This window comes from Limanda limanda, chromosome 7 (genome assembly GCF_963576545.1).
Source record: "Limanda limanda chromosome 7, fLimLim1.1, whole genome shotgun sequence".
Taxonomy (NCBI): domain Eukaryota; kingdom Metazoa; phylum Chordata; class Actinopteri; order Pleuronectiformes; family Pleuronectidae; genus Limanda; species Limanda limanda.
Window position 1 is genome coordinate 14,030,005 of NC_083642.1, and position 22,431 is coordinate 14,052,435.

The 22,431-nt window shown below is 43.1% G+C and overlaps 1 protein-coding gene across 1 annotated transcript; it reads right to left on the reverse strand.

The window, feature by feature from the left end:
• Positions 1-52: 52 nt before the first annotated feature.
• rbms2b (RNA binding motif, single stranded interacting protein 2b) lies at positions 53-22,132 on the reverse strand. Its single transcript, XM_061074925.1, has 14 exons — positions 22,004-22,132; positions 13,902-14,116; positions 10,222-10,280; positions 9,045-9,136; positions 6,274-6,431; positions 5,645-5,724; positions 5,399-5,508; positions 5,259-5,305; positions 5,080-5,173; positions 4,421-4,471; positions 4,185-4,295; positions 3,135-3,215; positions 2,943-3,033; positions 53-2,834 (listed from the first exon to the last, which is right to left on the reverse strand). Exons 1-13 carry the CDS (start codon positions 22,073-22,075, stop codon positions 2,956-2,958), a joined length of 1,248 nt encoding a protein of 415 aa, XP_060930908.1. The 5' UTR covers positions 22,076-22,132; the 3' UTR covers positions 53-2,834; positions 2,943-2,955.
• Positions 22,133-22,431: the final 299 nt, after the last annotated feature.

Sequence of the window (22,431 nt, forward strand, 5' to 3'; positions counted from 1 at the left end):
TTAATCAAGTGCCTAGTGGCCCCTTGTATAATAAAAAGAAAAAAACACAAACCACAGTGAAAAAGTTTTATTAAAAAAAGAAAAAGACAAGTTCAAAATCAAACCAAATAAAATGTTTTAATAGCTGTAGGGTTTCCTATCTGGAGGAGACAGGACCTGTGTCACAGCCCCGATATCTACTGAGGAGATTGATGCACAGAGAAGTCTGGATGCATGGACGTCGCTGAACATGAGTTACAAACTGGTCCCATGTGTGACTTGATATATTGAATGACCTTCAGCTCAAAGTTCTCTAAACACACATAGCAGCAATAGTTAGACTCGGTACACCACCGCTCACTTTATTCCATTTCTTGGATGAACAATAACGGAATGAGAAAGTAACACAGAATGAAGGAAGTTGTAAATATCTCTTTGCTTCATAGATCTGTGTTCAGAGTAGTTCTGCTTTAACAAAAGTTTTTTCTAACAGCAGTGCATGAGGATAACCCCCCCCCAACATATTCCAGTCGGAGGTAAAGCCCGTCGAATGTGAGTCGCACTTCACGATCCCTTCCGGTGAAATCTAAGGCATTTCTGTGAAGTTAAAGTTTCTCCTGTAAATAAACAGTTTCATGGTTTAAAAGAAGCAAAACAGCTTCCATCGCACAAAAAAAACAACTAATTGTGAATTGGATGAAATGGTTTTCTTTTAAGTTTTTTTTGTATTATTCCTCCATCTCCTGCAGTTGTATTAACCTCATTTTGGTTTGAAACAGTTCCCTTTTAATGCAGCATCTTACTAAACTTACTGAACCAAAGATGAATGTGTCACTGTGAAAATGATAGTATGGACATGAAAGAAAAAGTCCACGTAAGCTGAACTGAAGTATTAGCATGAGGTGATCCGTAGTGTGGTATCTGTAGTATTGCATTTATAAGGATAATAAATTAATTGCATAGATCGTCAGACCTTGGGCGTGTGTTTTATTCCAAACGTTGGACGGAAGAGTTAAAGGATGTGGACACAGTACCAGCTGTGAACAGCCATGAGACCTGCTGTAGTTGTCTATTGCCCGTGAACCTTGCGCATAAAACTGAATCTACTGTACATCTTTCTGGCAGGATGAGGTAAGTCCAGGTTTCTTTCTTTTTTTGAGCATATATTTCGTGTTCTGTCGTTTGCCCCAACGGCTCGGGGCAAAGCTCTGTAACAATGCATCTGAACCTATAGCATATAATATAATTGAACCATTGAGAGGAGTCGTGGTCATAAAAGCGCCAACAACTGTGACACACAAACTGAAATGTCCCCAACCCCCCCTCGCAAAAACAAAACAAAAATTAACATCAGCACTGAAACCAGAACGAGAGAAGTGAGCAAACATACAAACAAATCACAAAACATTTCTCACTAGTTGAAGCACACAGCACACTATCAAAAATAAAATCAAAGCTTCTTTGAAAATCTTAAAAGTATTTAAAAAAAAAAAAAAAATTAAGAAAAGCTTTAAATAAGAAAAATGTCAAAATAAAAACATGAGGGTGACAGAAACAGAAAAGAAGAAGCAGATGCAAAAACACAGCAATGGCCTCTTCCGGCATCCTGACTGTCCATGATAATCCACCTGTTTAGTGTTCTGTAAAGATCCGACAGGGCAGAGCTGCACTTGTTCGTTCCCACATCTGTGCAATAAAAACTTCAGACTCTAATAACAACATCTACTTGTTTCAGAAAAACCCTTTTTTGGGGTTTGGTGGACATCGGCTTTCCCTTTGATAAAAGAAATAGCACATTCCTTTGTTGAATTTGGTAAATTGTTGTTATTAAAATAACGGAAGCGTTTACTACACAGAGGAATGAAAATCGAAAGAAAACCTCCATAAATTTAAATCTCTTATTTACAGGGCAGCTCTGAGTGAGATGTGATCCCAGTGAAGCAACTTTGGATTAAATCGATTGGAGGAGCTCAAAAGTAAAACAACATTTAGACTTTTCTTTATCTCTGGAATGATTTAAACCTATTTATCTCTCTTTCAAAAGGAGTCTACTCTGTGAAATCTGTCAACAATGAGCGTCATCTCTAAATTTACTGGTCTTTGTCATCTTCTGATTGTCTGAAGCTTTGTCGAGATTGTTGGAACTTTAAATTATTTGAGTCAAGTGCCGTAAAGGAAGCAAAAAAACACTCGGAAAGAAACAAAAATATAAAAATTTGCTGCCACTTGAAGAGAAGCTTATTCCGAGTCAGCACCATATCCAACTGAAATATGATTCCTCAGCTTTCTGCCGTCTGTTTTCAGATATTTGCACCAATCGATCAAACCAGGACACGTGAAGCTAGAAACACAACAAATCAAACAATTATGTACAAAAAGGCAGGTTTTTAAAGCCTGAAAGTATCAGACTAAAGACAAAAGAGAAGTAAAATCAGCACATTTGAAAAAAAGGTCAACGAAACATGACTCAAAATAAAATAAAAATGGTGTTGAAATGTTCTTTTCCTGGATTCACTCTAGTAACAAAAAAAGCATGAGAATGATGCTGAAATAAAACCTCTAAAAACCTGTGAAATGTGTGTCTGTTGTATTTTTCCTTGACTGTTATCAAAATAGACGCTCCCTCTTCTGCTCCTCGGTCTCAGCTCGCCTGCCATCCTCCAGCCTTCCTTGTTTCGAGTAAAAGAGTTTGTTTTAAAATATGAGTTTGTAGAAAATGTCCTTTTTATTTTGTTGCCCTTTCTGTGTAACAGTCCATATTCCCCCCGAGCGCCTGGTGCCTTTCATGCAGAGTCCCTGTGCCGAGCTTCAGCACTTGGGCCCTTTTGAGAGTCGCTCCGGCTCCAGAGGAAGATCTGACACAAGAGCAGCCAATTAGAAACCGGAGCCACGGCAGCGAGTCCTTGAGCTCTCACACGTAAAGATGAAGATGTACAGAAGCACAGAACAGGGTCAGAGCTCACCTCCGCCACCCCTTCACTTGTTATGCTGGTAGGTGTAGGTTGTGTGTTCCGTGGGTGTCTCTATGGCAACAGGTTGTTGGACAGCACTTTCCTGAGAGGGAGGCGGCAAAGATCAAATCCATAAGTGACTGTTTCACATAACGTGATGCTGCTCTAGTGAGAGAGCGAGAGAGGAAAAGGAGCGGTGCTTACCTCAACTGAGATGCTGGTGGCAGGCACTTGGGTGTACTGGGGGATGTAGGTCCCCTGCATAGATGTGTTTGCAGGCATATACTGCAGGGGAGAGGAAATAATAAGGTCACTGGACGCTACAGTGGTGAATCAAACTGTCACATAAAACTTTCATCAACTCCTGAACATGCTGCAAGTCAAGTCCTGTCCAATAAGGACCAAACAATTAAAATCTTATTCTAAAATGTATCTATTTATTCATTTCTGCAATTATTCATTCATTTATTTGTACATTGCTACATTTATTTATATATTTTTGTATTTCTAAAATCATAGAATTAATTTTATTCAAAAAAAAGTATACAGCTTGAAATAGCATTTGAGTATGTCTATTATTATTCATTACGCAGTTATTTCTACATGTTTTCATTCATTTATTTATACATTGTTACATTTATTTCTGCACCATTTTGTTTATAAGGCAGGTTTAACTCTAAAGTCTAAAGCCGGATTGGTTATAGCGGTATATCTACTACTTCTGTCTGGACTCGGCCGGTCCATTATTTATTTCTGCATTTATTTGTTTATACTTCCGTCATTTACTTTGCGTCCTGGGCCACGTATGAAGGACCGACTCAGCCATCATCCTCCATCGCCAAAATATCAAAACTGACCAAAACATAATTTCTATTTTAGTTTTTCCAATGGGTAAAATCTTACCTCATCTCATTGCTAACTTGGTAAAACAACATGATTTGGTATTTGTGAAGAGAAGTGACCCACGTCATTGTTTGCATATAGAGTGGATAAGTGAGATTCAATCACAAGTGGTCACAGGAGAAACATTAATACCAGGTCTGAACAGGAGTTCCAAATCACTTAATGAATATGAGGTAAAAAACTTCTTTTCTCATTACTCTAGTATTGTCATTTCTGTATCAGGGACTGCTCAGGTAGAAAGTTGCCCCCCCTCTCACATTTACCCTCAACAAAGTTTCAAGTTGCCTCTCGCAGCTTTAGCCGTTAAATATGGATGACTGCTCAATGCTTCGCTCTGCGCTCATTACTCACTGTGCCGCTGCTGCCCATGGAGAGGTGGCTGAGCTGCTGTGCCAGGGGCCCCATCATGGAGGTGGGCTGGATGGACATGGTGTGGTCCATCCCTGGAGTCAGGACGGTTCCCTGTGGACACACACACACACACACAGGGTGGTGTTAGACGCAGCGTGAGGGCAGCAAGTTATTACAAGAAATCAGCCGCAGCAGGAGGGAAAACCGACAGTTTCTAGACTTGTGTAAAGACTTACGTTGGGCGGCATGATGTACGACTGGTGGTGTATCCAGGACGGGTTGTGTACCTGCAGGAGCAAGAAAGACACGTGTTATGAAGGATGGAAATGACATACTAGGTTAGAAACCTGCCTGTTAGGAATGGCTCCTGTGGTGATGCTGGTTGCAGCTTTTCTGAAAGTTTAAGAGTGACCTGCAGTAATTGAGCCACGGAAAGTAAAGAACACAATCTTTTATTCAAAGTTCAGTGAAGCTCGACTCAGAAAGCAGAACCCAGCCCTGGAGAATCAGCTTTTGAAGCTGTTGTCGTGAACGCGTCTGTTGTGATCAACTACATCAAGTACGTTATTTAGTCTGAGCACGTTATTGAGCGCTGATCGCCTGCTTATTCATATTGACTGTACCATGTGTCCAAAACGTACCAAATTCATCACTGCATTTCATTGGGATATTCAAAATTTGGTTCTCGAGATTTGCACGCCATAAACAGACAGATAATTCTAGAATTGTTCCTTAGATAGAAGACAAGCAAAGCCTGACAAGTTCAGCTGTAGTTATTTAACAGATAAAGCATGTTGTGGATATTAATGATTGGATTTATTGTTGTGTAACAGGAGGACTGCGATTATCTGTCACATCTACACTATCAACCCTAAGAGTAAAAATCCTCCAGTACCTGGTAGGTGGACATGGGTGAATGCATGTAAGGGGAGAGGGAAGCTGGTCCCATCATCCTGTTTGGGGCCATGCTGTAGGGAGAGGAGTAGAACCTGCAGAGAAGAGACACAAAGTCATGAGAAACCACAACATGATCCCACTCACACACAAAGGATTCAACTGAGTAGGAGTACTGACCCGTTCTGTAAGGCGGTGGTGGGGTCATAGGTGAGGGTCATTCCTCCCTGGAGGGAAAAGGGGAAGGAGCGAGTCATTAAGAGGCCGATCGTTGTACGACAGCACAAATCTCAGATAATGAAGAAAAGTCATAAACTCACAGTCTCCCCATCTCTTGTCCAGAGCCGGCCGTTCTGCAGATATTTCCCTTGACTCTGACGCTTCTTCTGACCTCCGTCAGCAAATTTGCACAGCAAGGGTTCTGACGGCACTGGACCAGGGATTTTCAAAATAAGAGCTTATTATATTTGTGAAAGACTATATTCAGTTTAATGCATGAGGTAAAACTCTCTGGATTAGATTTTGTTTGGACTGGTTATTTGTACTCCCACCCAAAAAAAACTCACCTGGGACTCCAGGTGGAGTCTTGATGTATTTTCCATTAAAATGTTGAATGATGGCCTCGCATTTCTCTGTTGACTCCATCCTAGAAGAAAAGGTTATGTTAAGTCTCATTTAGAAACAATCTCTTCAGCAGGTGATACAACCTTATGCTGTGTTAATATTTGTATTATCTCAGTATCACCTTATGCCTTTGCATTCTTGTGCAATCATCCTGTACCACTGCACTTTACTGAATTACTTATTTCTGTACAAACAATAATTTTCTGTTGTATATTATGTTCACTTTCTGTATTATTTTTTTTATTCTGTTCTGTTCTGTTATATATTTTGTTCATTTCCAACTTGTCTGCTGCTGTAACAAGAGAATTTCCCCAGTGTGGGATCAATAAAGTTTTATCCTATCATATCTCATTTCCAATTGGAGCTGTTCTACAAGTATTGGCCACCAGAGGGCTCACTCACCATCATTAATCCTTGACAATACTGTAAATTGATCCTCAGCTTGTGTACTGACTACACTCATTTATATGTATAACTGGATATTTTATTGGAAGCCCATGAGGCTACACCATCACTAATAAACTCACATCCACGGCCCTAACACACGTGACTGAACATCCGGAGTTTATACCTAGCGAAGCCCACTCCCCGGCTGGTCCCGTTGGCGTCACGAAGGATGCGTGTGGAAATGGCCTGGCTGAAGGGCTTCAGCATGCTCTCCAGCTCCTGCTCGTCCATGGACAGAGGCAGGTTGGAAATGTACAGGTTGGTAGGGTCCTGCTCCTGTTGCTGATCACACAGAAAGAAAAAGAAGGATTTACAGTAAGAACCAGGCCCTGTGGTCTCCTCAAATTCAATCAAGCTGCACCAAATGGCACACACTCGTAAAAATCAGACCCCCAAAAGTGCCAATCCCCAAAAAATGCAATGTTAAAGTAAGTGAGTTAAAGAACTTACTGGATCCACCCCCTGAAAAACAAAAACAAAGGGACAGGAGTGAAAACATTGGCGGAGGTGAAGAGGACGAGACAGAGTGAGAGCTCTTTACTTCCTTCAGTGATAGAATCCAGACTGTATCGTAATAATAGTATGAGGACGTGTATATTTAACCTTTTAAGAGGAAGTGTGTGAGACGTCTGATATTTAGAAGGATGGCAGACAGTTAAAGGAACAGTTGAGAGAGAGGGGGCAGGGAGAGGTTTTGAAGTCAAAGGCGGATTTTTGTTTTGGTTTTGAGGAGAACGTGAGCAGCATGGATGAGATCTAAGGAGCAAACGTACTCAGAGGCTGTGGAGATCTGGCAGGAACGTAACCTGAGCCTCTCTCTCTCTCTCTCTCTCTCTCTCTCTCTCTCTCTCTCTCTCTCTCTCTCTCTCTCTCTCTCTCTCTCTCTCTCTCTCTCTCTCTCTCTCTCTCTCTCTCTCTCTCTCTCTCTCTCTCTCTCTCTCTCTCTCTCTCTCTCTCTCTCTCTCTGTTCCTTTCCACTTGTATTCACCCAGCTCTCTTTCTTTCATCACTCCTTGCTCGTTCTCTATCACTCGTATGCTCTTGCCAAAAGGGTAGAGGACGGGGCAATTGTAGGCAACTAGGATGAAAGAGCGGGATCCAGGTAATGTGATCTCAAAGCATAATTACATTTCAAATGGCTCCCCCGTCCGCAGATGATCTGAGATGATTGCATGCTCTCGCTCGCCTGGTGGAGAAATCGCGGCTGAGACGTTTCGGACGAAGACCATTGGAAATAATCTGAAGAACATCTAAAGCATTGTGCTATCACCTCGCCACAAGGCAAACATTATCATCCCCTTTCCCAGGTCGGAGTATAATAATGTGTTGCTTGCATTCAGGCCGTTATATTCATGTGGCAATCCTGACCTTGAATGCAGGCACAGGCTCTGTCGTCTTGCATAAATCACACAAATTATGCAGCTTTCCCAAATCTGAATTTGAAATAAGAATCTCTCGACAGTTCATTTTACACTTTTGAGCCGTGTTGTGGGCTTTTATTGTCCTTCCTTTGCCTCCTGCTCAAACAAACTTGATTTGAACAACAGTATCTTATGAGATAACCGTTCTGTATCCCCCCTCTAACCATGATGCATATTCATGATCTCCGAGTACAGATGTGATTAAAAACCTGTAAATGCGGCGTGAATTAATTTCCACTCTATAAATAATGCATGTGTAATCGTTGCGACCTGCGGTGAAGGTGATTTCTCCTTCAGCCCCCCCTCTCCTCCTCCTCCTCCTCCTCCTCCTCCTCTTCCTCCCTCACAACGAGCTAACGGCGGCGCTGGAACCAATGAGAGTGAGCGGAGGAGATCCGCTGTGGATTTCGACCGCGAATGAGTCAGAGTGAGTCACAGAGAAATCTGACACAAGCGTAAGTCTGGCTGTGTGAAATCAAGTTATTTTGTGAGCAAGAAGCCGTATGAATGTCAGTGATCCAGCTTAGTGACAGATCAGCTTTCCCAGGGTGTCGGTGGCGTGCGTGTGCGCGTGCTTGCTTTTGACTGTGTCAAGTGTGTGTGTGTGTGTGTTGACAGGGCGGGTGGCTGGGCACAAGGCCCTGCTGACTGTGGAGCTGCTCAGACACTGAGTCAGATGCCACCAGGGAGAACAGATAGGTCCTTTGTGCAGAGAGCTCAGAGACCAGGGCCCTGGGACCAGCCCCCCCCCCCACACACACCGTCATCACTAAGGAGCACGGCACGCTCACACACACGCACGTACACGCGCTACCTGTCCGTGCCCTTTTGTTCGTGCACACACATAATGTATTTTACAGTGCTTTCATATCCATAAATGTGCTGATGTCAACACACACCCACACGTGCATACAGTGCACCGCCCAGGACACACTTGAGAAGACTTGGAAAAAAAAGAGAAATTCAAAAAGCTACATTTTGCCTAGGAACAACCTTTCTGCTGCAAGGACACTGATCACTTCATCTATAATCTACAGCGCTTATCTCTTTGAGGGTCACAGGGGAGCCAATCCCAGCTGAAGGTTGGGCGACAGGCGAGGCACCGGACAGATCACCAGCGTATCACGGGGCCAATATACAGAGACACAAACAACCATTCACACTCACATCCGCACTTATGGTCAATTGAGAATTAACTTGTATGTATTTCATGTGGGAGGAAGCCGGAGCACCTGGAGAAAACCCACACAATCACGTGAGAGAACATGCAAACTCCCCAGAGAAAGATCCCGGCCAAACGGGATTCAAACCCGTAACCTTCTGGCTGGAGGCAACAGTGCTTAACACAACACCACGCAGCCCAATAAGTCATCCTTTTACTATCACTATCAAAATATCTGTGTTTTTTTTTTTTCCCATTTAACTCTGACAAATAAATATTGTCAAATGGTGACATGTGATGTGTGGTTCTTACCTTGGCCATCTGAGCCTGCACTCCACCGGCCTTCAGCGCAGTCACGGCCTTCTGAGCCGAGGCTGGATTGTCAAAATCCACAAATCCATAGCCTGCAGGAACGGAGACATATGAGCTTCAAGCATGAGGTATGCATAACACTCGACTCTATACACACAGACGTGCACTTTGAAGACACGAATCTAAACAAACATTTGGAAAAGCAAAAGCAAAAGAACTTTACTGAGAAGAGCGATTCAGCAACGTGACGTGACCTCAGAACTGAAATATTTCACACAAACGACGGCAGAGACGACAAACTGTCTCGTGCTTGTGCCGTTTTTCCACCTCTCTGTTGTTGATATGCAGTGAAAACATCCGCAACTGACAGGATAAAGGTGTCTATGCATATATTATCTACTAAAGAGTCAACAAGGGAGGCACAATGCAACAATACAAAACATAATTAAATGCTAAGTACGTCTCCATCCATTGTAAATTCACGATTTTCCCTGTTTACAATCTGCCACACTGCTTGTCACAATAAAATGATTGTAATAAAAGTAGAAATATTAGGGATTAGGGATTTCATTTTTTTTTACATCTCTGATTTATTGACTCAAGAAACGAAGCACAGAACCTTCCTTCCACCATTCACTGGATCTGATTCTGCACCAAATTGTACAAACTCACAGATCTTAACACCTTAAATGTGTCTGACTTTCAACAAGATACATACATAATTTCCGGAGAAATACTTTTTTATTATTTGTTTGTCTGTTTTTGTTTAGATGTTTTGTCTCTAAAATACTTCCCCTTGATTTCTCAGAGAATAATTTATGGATGAGTATAGAATTAACAGTGTGTGTATTTTAGTGCATTAAAATGGAGTTGTATAAAGGGACTGTTGGGCCTTTGCACAGCACTTTACTGAGTGTCCCTCTGGTTTACAAATACTTTTAACTTTACAACACATGTATTTAAATGTAATTTAACCAGTCCTCCCTATTACTTATTATGTGATACTCAACAGTTGCTTAAACAAAGATTGCAATGAGCTAACACAGAAAGCACAGCCTATTCTTTTTCCTAATTTAATGATTTCCCAGTCATGCTCCTTCTGGAAACCCCCAGGTCACATGCTGACGTGCTTTTCTCTGCACAACACTTTGCTTCGACCTGTTGTTTGCACCCTCACCTTTGCACTTGTTGGTGGTCTTGTCCAGGATGGCCTTAGTGGATACGATTTTCCCGTACCTGAAAAACAGTGAGGTTTACTCTCAGAAGACCGTCCTTGCACTGTTTGCTGAAAAATAATTACCTGTTTACATTCAATATTAGCATTGCAACATTGCTGACGCAGTGCGGCTGGCTTCTCCCTAAACTCAACACACCCTGAGAGAGGGTGCTCCATGATGACTGAATTACAATTCACCTGACAGATTCAGTGCAGTGACACTCGATACGCCTGCACCATCTGATAATGAACGATGTGCATTGGGAGATCTTTAGAGAGGGCAGTGGGACATAAATTACATGAAGGAAGAGGTGTCCTGTGGGTTTCTGCTCGCTAGGATTAACTATAGGATTTATATATCTTATTATACACACAGGGGATCATACGTCAATCCAACATGATGTGATGATATGATAAAATGTGTACTGCTGTATTTTCAGATTATGAAAATGCTGCATTTTTCTTCAGAGCTGGCCAGCTGTGGATACTGCAGATGCACAGGATAGTGGGCAAATGCTTCTGTGAGGCAGTGTCTGTCTATCAGTTCCCATCTCTCCCGGCATGTGCATGCAGTGTAATCTGATATGCCTCTCCTTGGCTGTCCTGTCCAACGCTGGCTCCCGGCCATACTCTCATTCTGCTAACCAGCTTCACTCCAGGCAGCGTTCAACCCTCCACTGGGTCTTAGTGCCCCTCACGGAGCGAGCCAGCTTTTCACCCAGTGACACTGCACCAACGCCACATTTCATCTGAGCTAGAGTCGCTTTCATGGTGTGGTTTATTGACAACTGTCAAGCGATGACCAGTAATGTGTCAGGTCATCTGTTGGTTTACTCTGAATTGCAACTTCAGGATCTTTAAATCTCAACAGTTTAAAGTGCACATTTTATGCTTTTGAAGATTTTCCCTTTCCTTTTTTTTAGTGTGTCAAATATTGTTTTTGAGCGTGTAGGAGGTCGGCTACGTTACAAAGGCCAAAGTCCGCAACAAAGGGATTCCATCTGTCCCACGGAAAACACTGCTCCTGTAAAGCACCTACGTCACCAAATAACATACAACATGTTCAACAACCGGCTTGTTTTGTTCAAATTGGTACACGGCAGAACCAGCGTCATTATTTTCAAGGCTACAACGGTGTTTACAGCTGATAAGGAAGCCTCTGGTTCATTTTCAACACATGCTCTAAGCAGTTGAGCAAATTTAAGGGAGCGTTGGGAAGATGACATCCTTTTCAGACAGAAAGTCAAAAGAAGCATCGCAGCAACGCATGAGACAAAATAAAATAATGCATATTTTGAATGTAACAGCATTTACATGAACTTATTCTGGTAGACTAAATTATAAAACTGTACACGGCCAAAATATAGTCTCTTTAAGGTCACCCTTGAAGAAAATTTGAATATCAAATAATTCAGAATGAATTATTCGGATAGTACCAAAGTGCACTACTATGTTTTATGTTTACAAATACACATTGTATTGATATATAAGTACTGAATGCATAGTGTTCACAGTGTTTTACTTGAAATAAAACCATCCAGCCTCAAGAAAGAGAAAAGCCACCACTGGTTTGATCCTAAAACTGTTTGTCATCTGCTTAATTTCATATTATAGAACTCACTTCTTCCTTATACTTGAGTATAATATATATCTTATTCTTCTTAATTATTTGGGCTTACTGACTTTCATACCCTTCATGAAATACTTTGCAATGTGTTGAAAATGATCTTTAATTGAGGGCGTCACATACAGACATCGTACTCATTTCCTCATCCAACCCAAATTCTCTGCTAATTGAATATATCCAGTGTTAACATGAAGATCTGTTGAATTATGCATTTGACCTCCTATATACCATTACTATTTCATGGTTCATTCCTGATTCTAAACCATAAGCTGCAGCCACATGGACTGGATGGATGAGCCAACATTGTCTTCCTATACTTCCACATGCATCATTACTGAGGGACACACAACTAGCTCGGGTTAAACCTCTCAAGAACTCCCCCTCTACCTTAGTTACTGTTTACTCTTCACTGCTCACACAGTTGAGATTCTCATTTGTGTTCAGAGCTCTTGGGCTACGTGCTGCAGAATGAACAGAGGAGGCTGTAGAGACTCAGCCATGTGTGAGAGAGAGCCCAGCACACAGGGACCAGCCCCACATCCGTCCATGGTCAACCACCAGAGAGAAAGGACACGGAGGCGAGAACCCGAAGCGGCCGCGAGTCACCCACAGAGACAACTGTAGGGGCTGTGGATGGAGAACCAACCCCCCCATCCCCTCCTCTCATCCCCCACTCCCACCTCGCAGTGTGCGTACGACCGACTCTCCGTGTGGGGGAGGGGAGCACCGGGAGTCCTATGTACGCAAACTACTCAAACTTGGGTAAAGTCTGTGTAAATCCCCTAATACGTGGTCTACCGGGCTGTTCTACATCCTGATGCTCGAGCGTTTCCATGATTTGCCATCACCGGACCCAGCTTCCCATCTCCGTCGACTACAACCATGAATCACGTCGGCCTGATTGTGCTTTTCGCCAAAAGGCAAATTTCATGCGGTGATTTTATCTGCTGGCTGCGTAAAAGCAGAAATACGAGAACTGCCCCCACAGAAAAAACACCACCTGACACACAAACCCTGAACTCCATTCACTCCTCCCACCCCCTCTGATTCTGTCCATCCACCCTCCCCCCCTCTCCACGCCATTGCCCTTGTTTGCCTTTCCCTTTCCCCTGGGCTCGCCGTTTCCTGTTGGGTTGGGCAGCCTCATGTGGGCCATATCTTCCAGACAGCTGTAAAATAGCAGGCCTCTCCCTCCCTCTTTCTCCGTCCCTCCCTCTCTCCCTTATTCAATCTACCCAGCCCCCTTCTTTCCCTCCTTTTCTCTCCCTCTTCTGGTTCTCATCACGAGCTACAAATTTCAATTAAGCAAGTCCAGATCATTCATCTCAGCCCCGGCTTGTTTTGAAGTCCCAAAATCGACGACCCAACAAACATAGCAGATGGATTGGATGATGCCGCCGTTTGATGTCTGACTACCCGCTGCCCACGACGGAGCTTTTCAAAGACTGGCACTCGCGCTGTTGCAACACATCGCAGAATACTATAAATAAATACTTATAAAGCGCAGATGAGCAGTAATTCATGTAGAGTAGGTTAAATGTCAAAGCCTAAGCTGGAGCAGACACACAGGAAGAATAAGCAGGAGGGAGGCAGACTAAACACTCTGTACCTGGCTGTTGGAAAGTCTGTGCTCAGCCGTGCCAAACTGAGAGCTCTTAGTTTGCAGACCAAATTATTGTTGGTTTTTCCATAAGGCCACTACATGATGGGTCTTGGATTAAAAAAAAAATGTGTGGCTCTCTTCTCTGTTCCAGGAATACATGCTAAGGTGAGCTGGAAATGAATGTGCATTTCCAGCGTGAGGAAGCCATCCATCGACCGTGTTTGCCCACGTAGTAATGCAATCCACTCAATCTTTTAGACAAACCATCTATCCATCCGCCCATCACTCTGCTCTATCTTAATCTACCCTGCTCCCCTAACCCGCTTGGTGTTCGCGGAGGGGAAGCCGGGGAGAGAGATTTATTGGGTGTCTTAAGTAGACGCCAAAGCAAAAGGTTTCTGGTTGACTTACGGCTGACAGAGTTTGACCAGATCCTGGTCTGTGGTTCCCGGGTGGAGGCCACGGATGTACAGGTTGGTCTTGCTCAGTTGCTCTCCCCCGATGCTGCCGCTGCTGCTGCCGCTGCCACCGCCGTTGCTGAGGCTGGTGGTGCTGCTGATAATGTTGTTGTTGTTGTTGGGGCTTGAAAGAGCCATCTGATGGTTGGAGGGGGACACATACGGCTGCTGCAGAAGAAAGAAAGGCCAGAGTTACATTTAAGACGATACAGACGAACATATGTGCAATAAAATGGACCTAGTGGCTGAATGCAGTGGAAATGAGGCAAGAACAGCTGTTTAATTGTTCACTTACTGACTTGCTCAAACTACAAGCTTATGGGGAGAAAATCCATTAAGGACACAATTAGCCAGAACATGAGCCACAGTGGCTGGTTAGTCTAACGACATGATGTCAGACGTCCAAATTGGGTCACAGAGTCAGAGCCAGGATATCAATACTAATCTCATTGCTTCATCTGACTTTACGGAGCAGATAAATTGAAAAAGGTCATAATGAAGTAACGTGTGAGCTTTTGAGACAATGTACTGCAGGCTCGGCTCATTTATAAAAAAAAAAGAAAAAAAAAAGAGATTTAAAATGAGCAGGTTACACAGATACAATTTTGAATATTTAGCCTCTAGCTTCTGTAAACCCTCAGCAGGGATTTGGTCTAAAGCCTGATGAGTAATAATTGGCTATTTTACAAACTAATTTGATTTTACAGAATAAACAAAGCAGAAAAAAATATGCATTCATTTTTTTAACTCAAGTTGTATGTATTTGGCTATATTTGTGTGTTTTATTTATGCTTATTTATAGTAACGTTTACAGTTAAACTGTACAAATATCAAGCTCCTTCTTGATCATAACAGTTTGTTGATTACATCATAGGAATCATTGCCAAATTCTCTTAACTGGCCAATATATCAGCATCTGAATTTTTTTTTTTACTCCTCAATTTCTGTATCGGCATCAACCCCCGAAAATCCATATGTGTCAGGCGGTAATTTAGTCCCTCCAATATATCCTGCTTGACAGGGAGATGAAATGAGCCCTGCCTCTACTACTCTACATGTAGGTTAGTGCACAAATAAATGATCTGGAATGTTTTAACGTTGATTGGCATACCAACCTGACCCTGTGTAGTGAAACCACTGGTGCCTGTAGACATGCATCAGTGCAGGCCGGGACACAGAGTCATTGTTTCACTGTTGCGTTTGTAAATCTGATGCACATTCTACACTGATTATCATCTTTCACAGCTTGTATTAAAAACAATACACAGCACATACATAACTGTGTATATCAAGACTTTAACTTAATTATTACATGTGTAGGAGCGCCGAACCAGATGACCTTGTTTTGAAAACCAACTTTTGGCTGAAGAGTTAACTGTAAAAAAAAAAGTACAGCACACAAGGGAACTGAGCTCTTTAATAAATGCAACAAAAAAAAAAACAATAAAAGCCTAATGTTAAATCTGGCTGGAATTAAAGTGACTGAGAGTTCTGCTGCATGAGAGGCTTTAGAGCTGCGGTCTGAAGCTGAACCAGTTTTCACTGGGGGTATTTGAAACGGTTCCAATCCAAACTGTTCACAGGCAGATCTGTGGACGATCAACATCAGCCAGCACATTGTTTCTGGACAGACATTATAATATTTGCCTTTTCAAAAATGCTCACCACTATTGTCTGGGGGTCTAAAAGGTTTTTCTAGTACAGTACTGTGTGTTGGGATTTATGCATGTCACGGATGCACTGGTAATTTTATGTGGTGGCTCTTTTCAATGTTAGCATTTCTAAAATCTATTACAGGCCACGATTTGAAACCGAAATTCTAAATAGAATTGGTCAGGAAGTAACATGTCAGATAAGTTTGGCCTTGGTGCTGCCCACTTCCTCCCAGTGCCAGAGGAGGAGGAACGATTTGATTAGTTATGGTCAGCAGGCCCGGCCCCCGGGAACAATAGGGCGGCTTGTTGGACACCACAAGGTCAGCACTGGACCACCAGCTTGTTAAAAGAGGAGGAGCTGTCAAAAGACGGCTGGAATCAAGCTAATTACGTCCTCTCTACTTCTCTCTGCTGTAACTCTGATGAAAACCACTGGCACCAGTTTGATTCAGATTCCTGAAAGGCAACATCATGTTTTATTCAAATTAAGATTTTTGAAGTTGAAAGCAGTTTTTACACCGTTGTTCATCAATATAGATCATCGGGATTTAAAAGAAGTTAAACAAAAATCGGATTTGTTCTATCATCCAAAATGTTACAAAGCAATTTTTCAACCAGTCGCTGAAAACCGTCCCTGAGCGGATAAAAGGAATCAGTGAACAAACTGCAGCCAAACGACGAATAGATCTCCAACTAAACACATTTTTATTGGCTGCACATCACGACAACACAGAGGTTCAACAACTCCGCCCAAGAAAAGTAGCAAAGGAAAGGACAGGGAAAGTGCAGCATTAAATTCAGCATTGATTATTCCTTCTATTACGTTTTTATTATTCTAAATAATTTAATGTCCTGCACTTGATTGAACTTTCTGATCGCATGTCTTAAAAACTGCTTTTTTGTTTTGTCTTTTGTCCGTTATGTGCACACGGGTCCTGAGGAATTCAGTTTCATTCCACTGAATATTTTGAAGATTTGGCTGGGATGAAAAATAAACTTTATTAACTTTATTATTGGCTCTAGCTGGAGGTCCTCCTGTCATTAAGGACAGTTACCCACTCTTTTGACACTGTATGTTAACCTTAGAGTCAAATTATTCAGAGTCTAACATTAGCCACATTTGTTGATTTCTGACACAGTTTGAAAATGGTATTGAGCATTAGGTTTATTCTTATCCATCAGGGAGGCACCTGAGCTCTACCAAACTCATTCTGCAGCATTTTAACGAAGCCGAAGATACAGCCAGAGTCGGACAGAATTACCTTAAGTCACAAAGAGTCCTGGAACAAACAGTGTGGCCCCTACAGAGGCCCCGGCTCAGCATCATGGGGCCGGTCGGATATTACATGAAGAAACAGAGACTCTAAATTCTGAATTTGTTGCGGATGGTCACATCAAATATTGGTTTGATACTGCACTTTTTATGAAGTAAAGTGATTATCTTTGAAAGCCTCCTCACTTTGCTTTTGGCTTCTTGTGCACGCACAGTTTAGCTTTATGTGTATTATAGTAACAATCGTTCAGACACAACTGACACAGATCAAAAGTTATTTAATTGGGATTTAGGTTTTTGTATCCCCACTTCCGAGCTCCTGTTTGTTTTTCAACCTGTTTTGGAATCAGCCCTCAGAGCTCACTCCCAGTATTTTTTTAGTCAAGCTGAGAAAATCACAGAGCTTCACACGGCCCATTCATCTCCGCCCGTCTCCTCTAATCTCCCCCTTTTCTTTAGCATCAATAGTATGCTGTTTGTTTTTCCACAATCAGGAACCTCTCCCTGTGCTTTCCCTCGGCTTCACTGTGGGCCGCCTGCACACACTATCGGGGGGGATGCACCTGCAGAGGCCTGGGGAGATCGAATCTGACGGGAGGCTGAGCCCGGGACCAAACCTGGCTAGTGAGGCCTGTCTAATTGGGATCTGAGCTTGTTAGCGGAAAGTGCTAATCCCTCTCATGTGCTCTCCAGTCAGAAGGCAGTGTCTCATTAAGACCGCTCTGCTAGGCTCCTTCTGAGAAAAGGATGGCAGCGAGTCAGCTCCACACCTTCTCCCCATCTGTCCCCGTGCCCAGCGCGGGATCCAGGTGTTCTCGCCTGATGTGCTGGTGCAAAACATGCGTGCAGAGGAGCTCTTATGCAGATAGCAACACAATCTCCCATCAGGTATCATCTGTTGACAAAGCAGCCTGTGGGGGTCAATAATTTGGAGCGTTGAACATTTCTCCACACAAAACACACAATTGGAGTTTTAGGTCAAGACGACATGTTGGCTTATCTCTATTAAAAGCTATCCTCATATGAATGCCAGTAAATGAAAAGATAGTTCGGTCAATCTGTTCCACCTCGTTTTCTCAAAGCCTGTTTACCTGTGAGCAACAGAAGCCTGCATGCTCGAACGTGATTGGTCGGAAATGGAATTGGATTAGATACGGGAAACTGAAGGCCTCAAAATCTTGTCCCTCGCCAACAGATTCTTCACATTCACATGCAGAATCCGATCCAGATCCATTGATCCAGATAAGGACCGACAGAAAGTATGATGAGAGTCTTATAAGTGCAGGATCGGGAAACACAAATCTAATTTTACATCCTATAACATCCTATATCCTACATCCTATAATATCCAATGATTCTACTCGTTACTCTTCACAGCCGGCCACATTTCTGTTTCCCCTGCGTACATGTATCACAGTGTCATCTCCAAGCATTCTTCACATTCCTTTGCGATGCACAAATGTTTGTGTTTCCCTGCTGGAGGAGGACAGGGGTTGTGGGGGGGGCACGGTTTTAAACCCAGAGGTGAAGCTGTCGCTGTTAAATTAAACTACATTCCTGGAGGCATCCCAGCTCTGTGGGAACTGGGCAATGTGACAAAAACAGGATCATCTCCGAGGAACACAGGAAATCCTTCTGTGGGTACATAAAGCCCATACTTATTTACAACAGGCGAACTCTTTTTTACGATGCGTTATAACTTAATCCTGCCCGAGAACAAGTGATGCTCAGTCGCTCTCAGCCACTCGGCGGAGAGAAGCTGGAGACGTACAGAGCACTCACATCGCCGTTAATATCAGAGTCCGCAGCTATAGTTGCAGAGAGATACATCAGCTCTTTGTGTTATTATTACAGTCGTGCAAGAAGCATAACCACAGTAAGTGGACGGCACAGTATGGTGCAGAGAGAGAGAGAGAGAGAGAGTGAGAGAGAGGGGGGGGGGAGAGTGCTCCAGGCCGAAGACTGATGGTGTGATTACAGTTGGAGGGAGCAGAGGTGAAGCCTGTAGGGAGCGCAGGTGACTCAAGGACTTTTTCTTCCGAGAGACAACAATGGAGGTCTAAGTGAAACAGGATGCGCGTCTTAAAACTCGACACCAGAGATGTGCACTTGATTGTCTGACACTTGAACGCAACATCCCTCCGGCACCATGTCGCTTTTTATCCAAGGGATGCTGACGCTGCTTCGAAAAACGTCTTAAGGTCAAACCCATTTAGTTCTGTCATTTAATCATCTTTATCCCGAGGAAAGCAAAAGTCAGAGGGATAAGTGTCAAATAAATCAAATATTTCCAAACAGTTGATCAGTATATCGCTTATCAATATTAAAATCATAATACTTTTCAATAATGGATAAATAAACTAATCATTAATCATTATCACTATGGGAGATATTGCGTATATGAGTAAACTACATATCTTGAAGGAGAGAGAGAGAGAGATCTTAAATGAGGAGTCCTACCTGCTTGGCAACAGAAACCTTAAAAGGCACCGTGGAAAAGATCATAGTGTTACAGACACAATGTCTTCCTTCTATGTCTCTGCAGCTGCAGGCCGAAAACAAGGTGCAACAAAGTGAGAAGAACCAGACAAAAGTGATGGAAATCCTCGGCGTCCCGTGACTACAAGGTGAGACGCGGCTCCGCGCTCTCCTTCTGCTGACTCAATGCAGATTTGTGAAAAACGCAAATATTCCCAAAATAAGTCTGTTTCCTAATAGAGCAGAAAGTAAAGTCTCCGGACAAAAGAATTCATCGGTCGGGAGGAATGTTCAGCCTCTCCTCTCTATGTGAACTCAGCCACTGACAGACGAGAAATCGAGGTATGTGAAACACACAGGGGAGAGAGGGAGAGAGAGAGAGAGAGAGAGAGAGAGAGCGAGAGAGAGAGAAAAAAAAAGGACTCGGGGCAGTTAATCGAAAGCAGAGGGGAGGGAGAGGGGGGGTCTCTTAATCCCTTTCTTTTCTCCGCCCTTTTTCTCGTATAGTAAAAAGACACAGACCAGGGGCTTACCACTTGACGCTGGATTTACAAGTCTCCTCTCTGTGTGTGACTTTGGCACAATGCAAAATGAGTACCCCCCCCCCAAAAAAAAAGTAGTGTGTGCATGTCTTCTTCTTCTTCTTCTTTCAAGGAACACGTTTGAGTTTGCAGAGCCCCCACCTTTCTCGAAATGAACACATTGTGTGAATCCAGGATTCCAGGAATTCCAGGTCATTAATCTGAGCAATCTGAATTCCTGCCAGCCTTGAGGCAAAGGGAAGGGAATAACACAGGGGGGTGTTTGATTTCAGCTTTGTGGAGACTTAAGTCAAAGAAATGCTGAGAGGCAGGCGTCGACGTATACTTCACAGTGTAAATACTCGTGAAAGCGTACACGGCATGAGAGACAGTTTGCGCTAGCTGCAAACAACCCTGTCCTTTCTACACCTATCTGCACAGAGAAGAAAGATAACAGTGCCTCAGCATAAATTATTCACGTGAGAAAGCACCATTCAATCAGTATTGGATCTTCACTAACATCTCATATGACGCCACTGTGTAACATCCATATTGAATATATATATATATATTCTGAGCAGATAAAAAAATAGATAACAATGTTAATCCATGAATTACTCACATGACAAGATAATATGGAATCAGTATTGGTCCTTATACGACCGATCTACATATCCTACATGGCCACATCTATTTGTATATGTTGCTTAGTGTGTTATGTGGCTGAAACCTTGGGATCAATAAAGTACATCTATCTATCTATCTATCTATCCATCCATCCATCCATCCATCCATCCATCCATCCATCCATCCATCCATCCATCCATCCATCCATCCATCCATCCATCCATCCATCCATCCATCCATCCATCCATCCATCCATCCATCCATCCATCCATCTATCTATCTATCTATCTATCTATCTATCTATCTATCTATCTATCTATCTATCTATCGGTCTGTCTACATCATCCAACCATCCACCTCTATCTGTCTTTCTATTTATCCACCTTTATCTATCTATCTATCTATCTATCTATCTATCTATCTATCTATCTATCTATCTATCTATCTATCTATCTATCTATCTATCTATCTATCTATCTATCTATCTATCTATCTATCTATCTATCTATCTGTCTGTCTGTCTACATCATCCATCCATCCATCATGCAACCATCGACCTCTATCTATCTTTCTATTTATCCACCTCTATCTATCTATGGGTCTGTCTGTCTGTCTGTCTGTCTGTCTGTCTGTCTATGTGTCTGTCTGTCTATCTATATCATCCATCCATTCATCATCCAACCATCCACCTCTGTCTGTCTGTCTGTCTGTCTGTCTGTCTGTCTGTCTGTCTGTCTGTCTGTCTGTCTGTCTGTCTGTCTGTCTGTCTGTCTGTCTGTCTGTCTGTCTGTCTGTCTGTCTGTCTGTCTGTCTATCTATCTATCTGTCTTTCTGTCTATCCATCCATCCACCCATCCATCCATCCATCCACACGCACTGTGTTACATCTCTATAGACTCTGACATGGGCTTTGTAACTTTGCTCTTTTCCACAGAGCCATGCATGCAGAGCCCCTCTCAGTCATCATTAGCAGGAAAGAAGGGGTGGGGCATATCTGTACGCGTAAAAGACAGACAAGGGGGAAAAAAAACTTTACCAACTTGTGCGTAATTCAATGAAAAAAGCGGTACCAACGCCGAGTGGATTTGCTTCCGACACAAATAAAGTCCAGTAACAAGTAGTCAAAGAAACGCCTGTGGAGATCCAGCATCTCCGGGCACTTTGTGCGCCGCTCTCCTCTCTGTGGCTCCGCGTAGGAAGAGGAGCGGCGGACACACGAAACTGTGGCAGTAATGGAACAGGCAACAATGTGTGCGGTCCTCCTGTGTTAGTTTGTGTCACAACAACCACAACAGCCGGAGAGCAGCCTCCAGCAGCGGGTCGAGAGGGAGTTCTAATGTGATCCACTTCTCAAGGACACTGCAGCTTAAACCACCGAGCGGCTTCTGAACCGGGCTCCAGGCGCAGCTCGGCACCGGGAAACCGCTGTGTTCCTCAGAAACACGGGAGGAGGAGAAGGAGAAGAATGAAGGAGAAGTAGCGGAAGCGTGGTGTTACTCACCTTCTTGATGATTTTGCCGGAGTAGCCGTGGTATGGGTTGATTCCTGCCCTTGGCGGCACAGAGAGCAGCATTTTTACGCGGCGCCGTGTCCAGAGGAGCGGAGAGAGCCGAGGCGGTCAGCTGACGTCAGCCAGGGAGAGAGAGAGAGAGAGAGAGGGATAGGGAGCGAGAGAGAGAGAGAGAGAGAGAGAGAGAGAGAGAGAGAGAGAGAGAGAGAGAGAGAGAGAGAGAGGCTGGAAACGTTCTTTCCATCACCACTGTGATGTTGCTCCACACACTGTGTGTACACACACACTTCCTGTAAACTTCTTATATGATATATATATTACTGATATGTACTTCTGATAGATGTGGCTTTATTTCAGCACTCCCCTAAAACTGCTAAGTAATAATAAAAAAATATTTTAATCATGAGAAGAAAATCGAA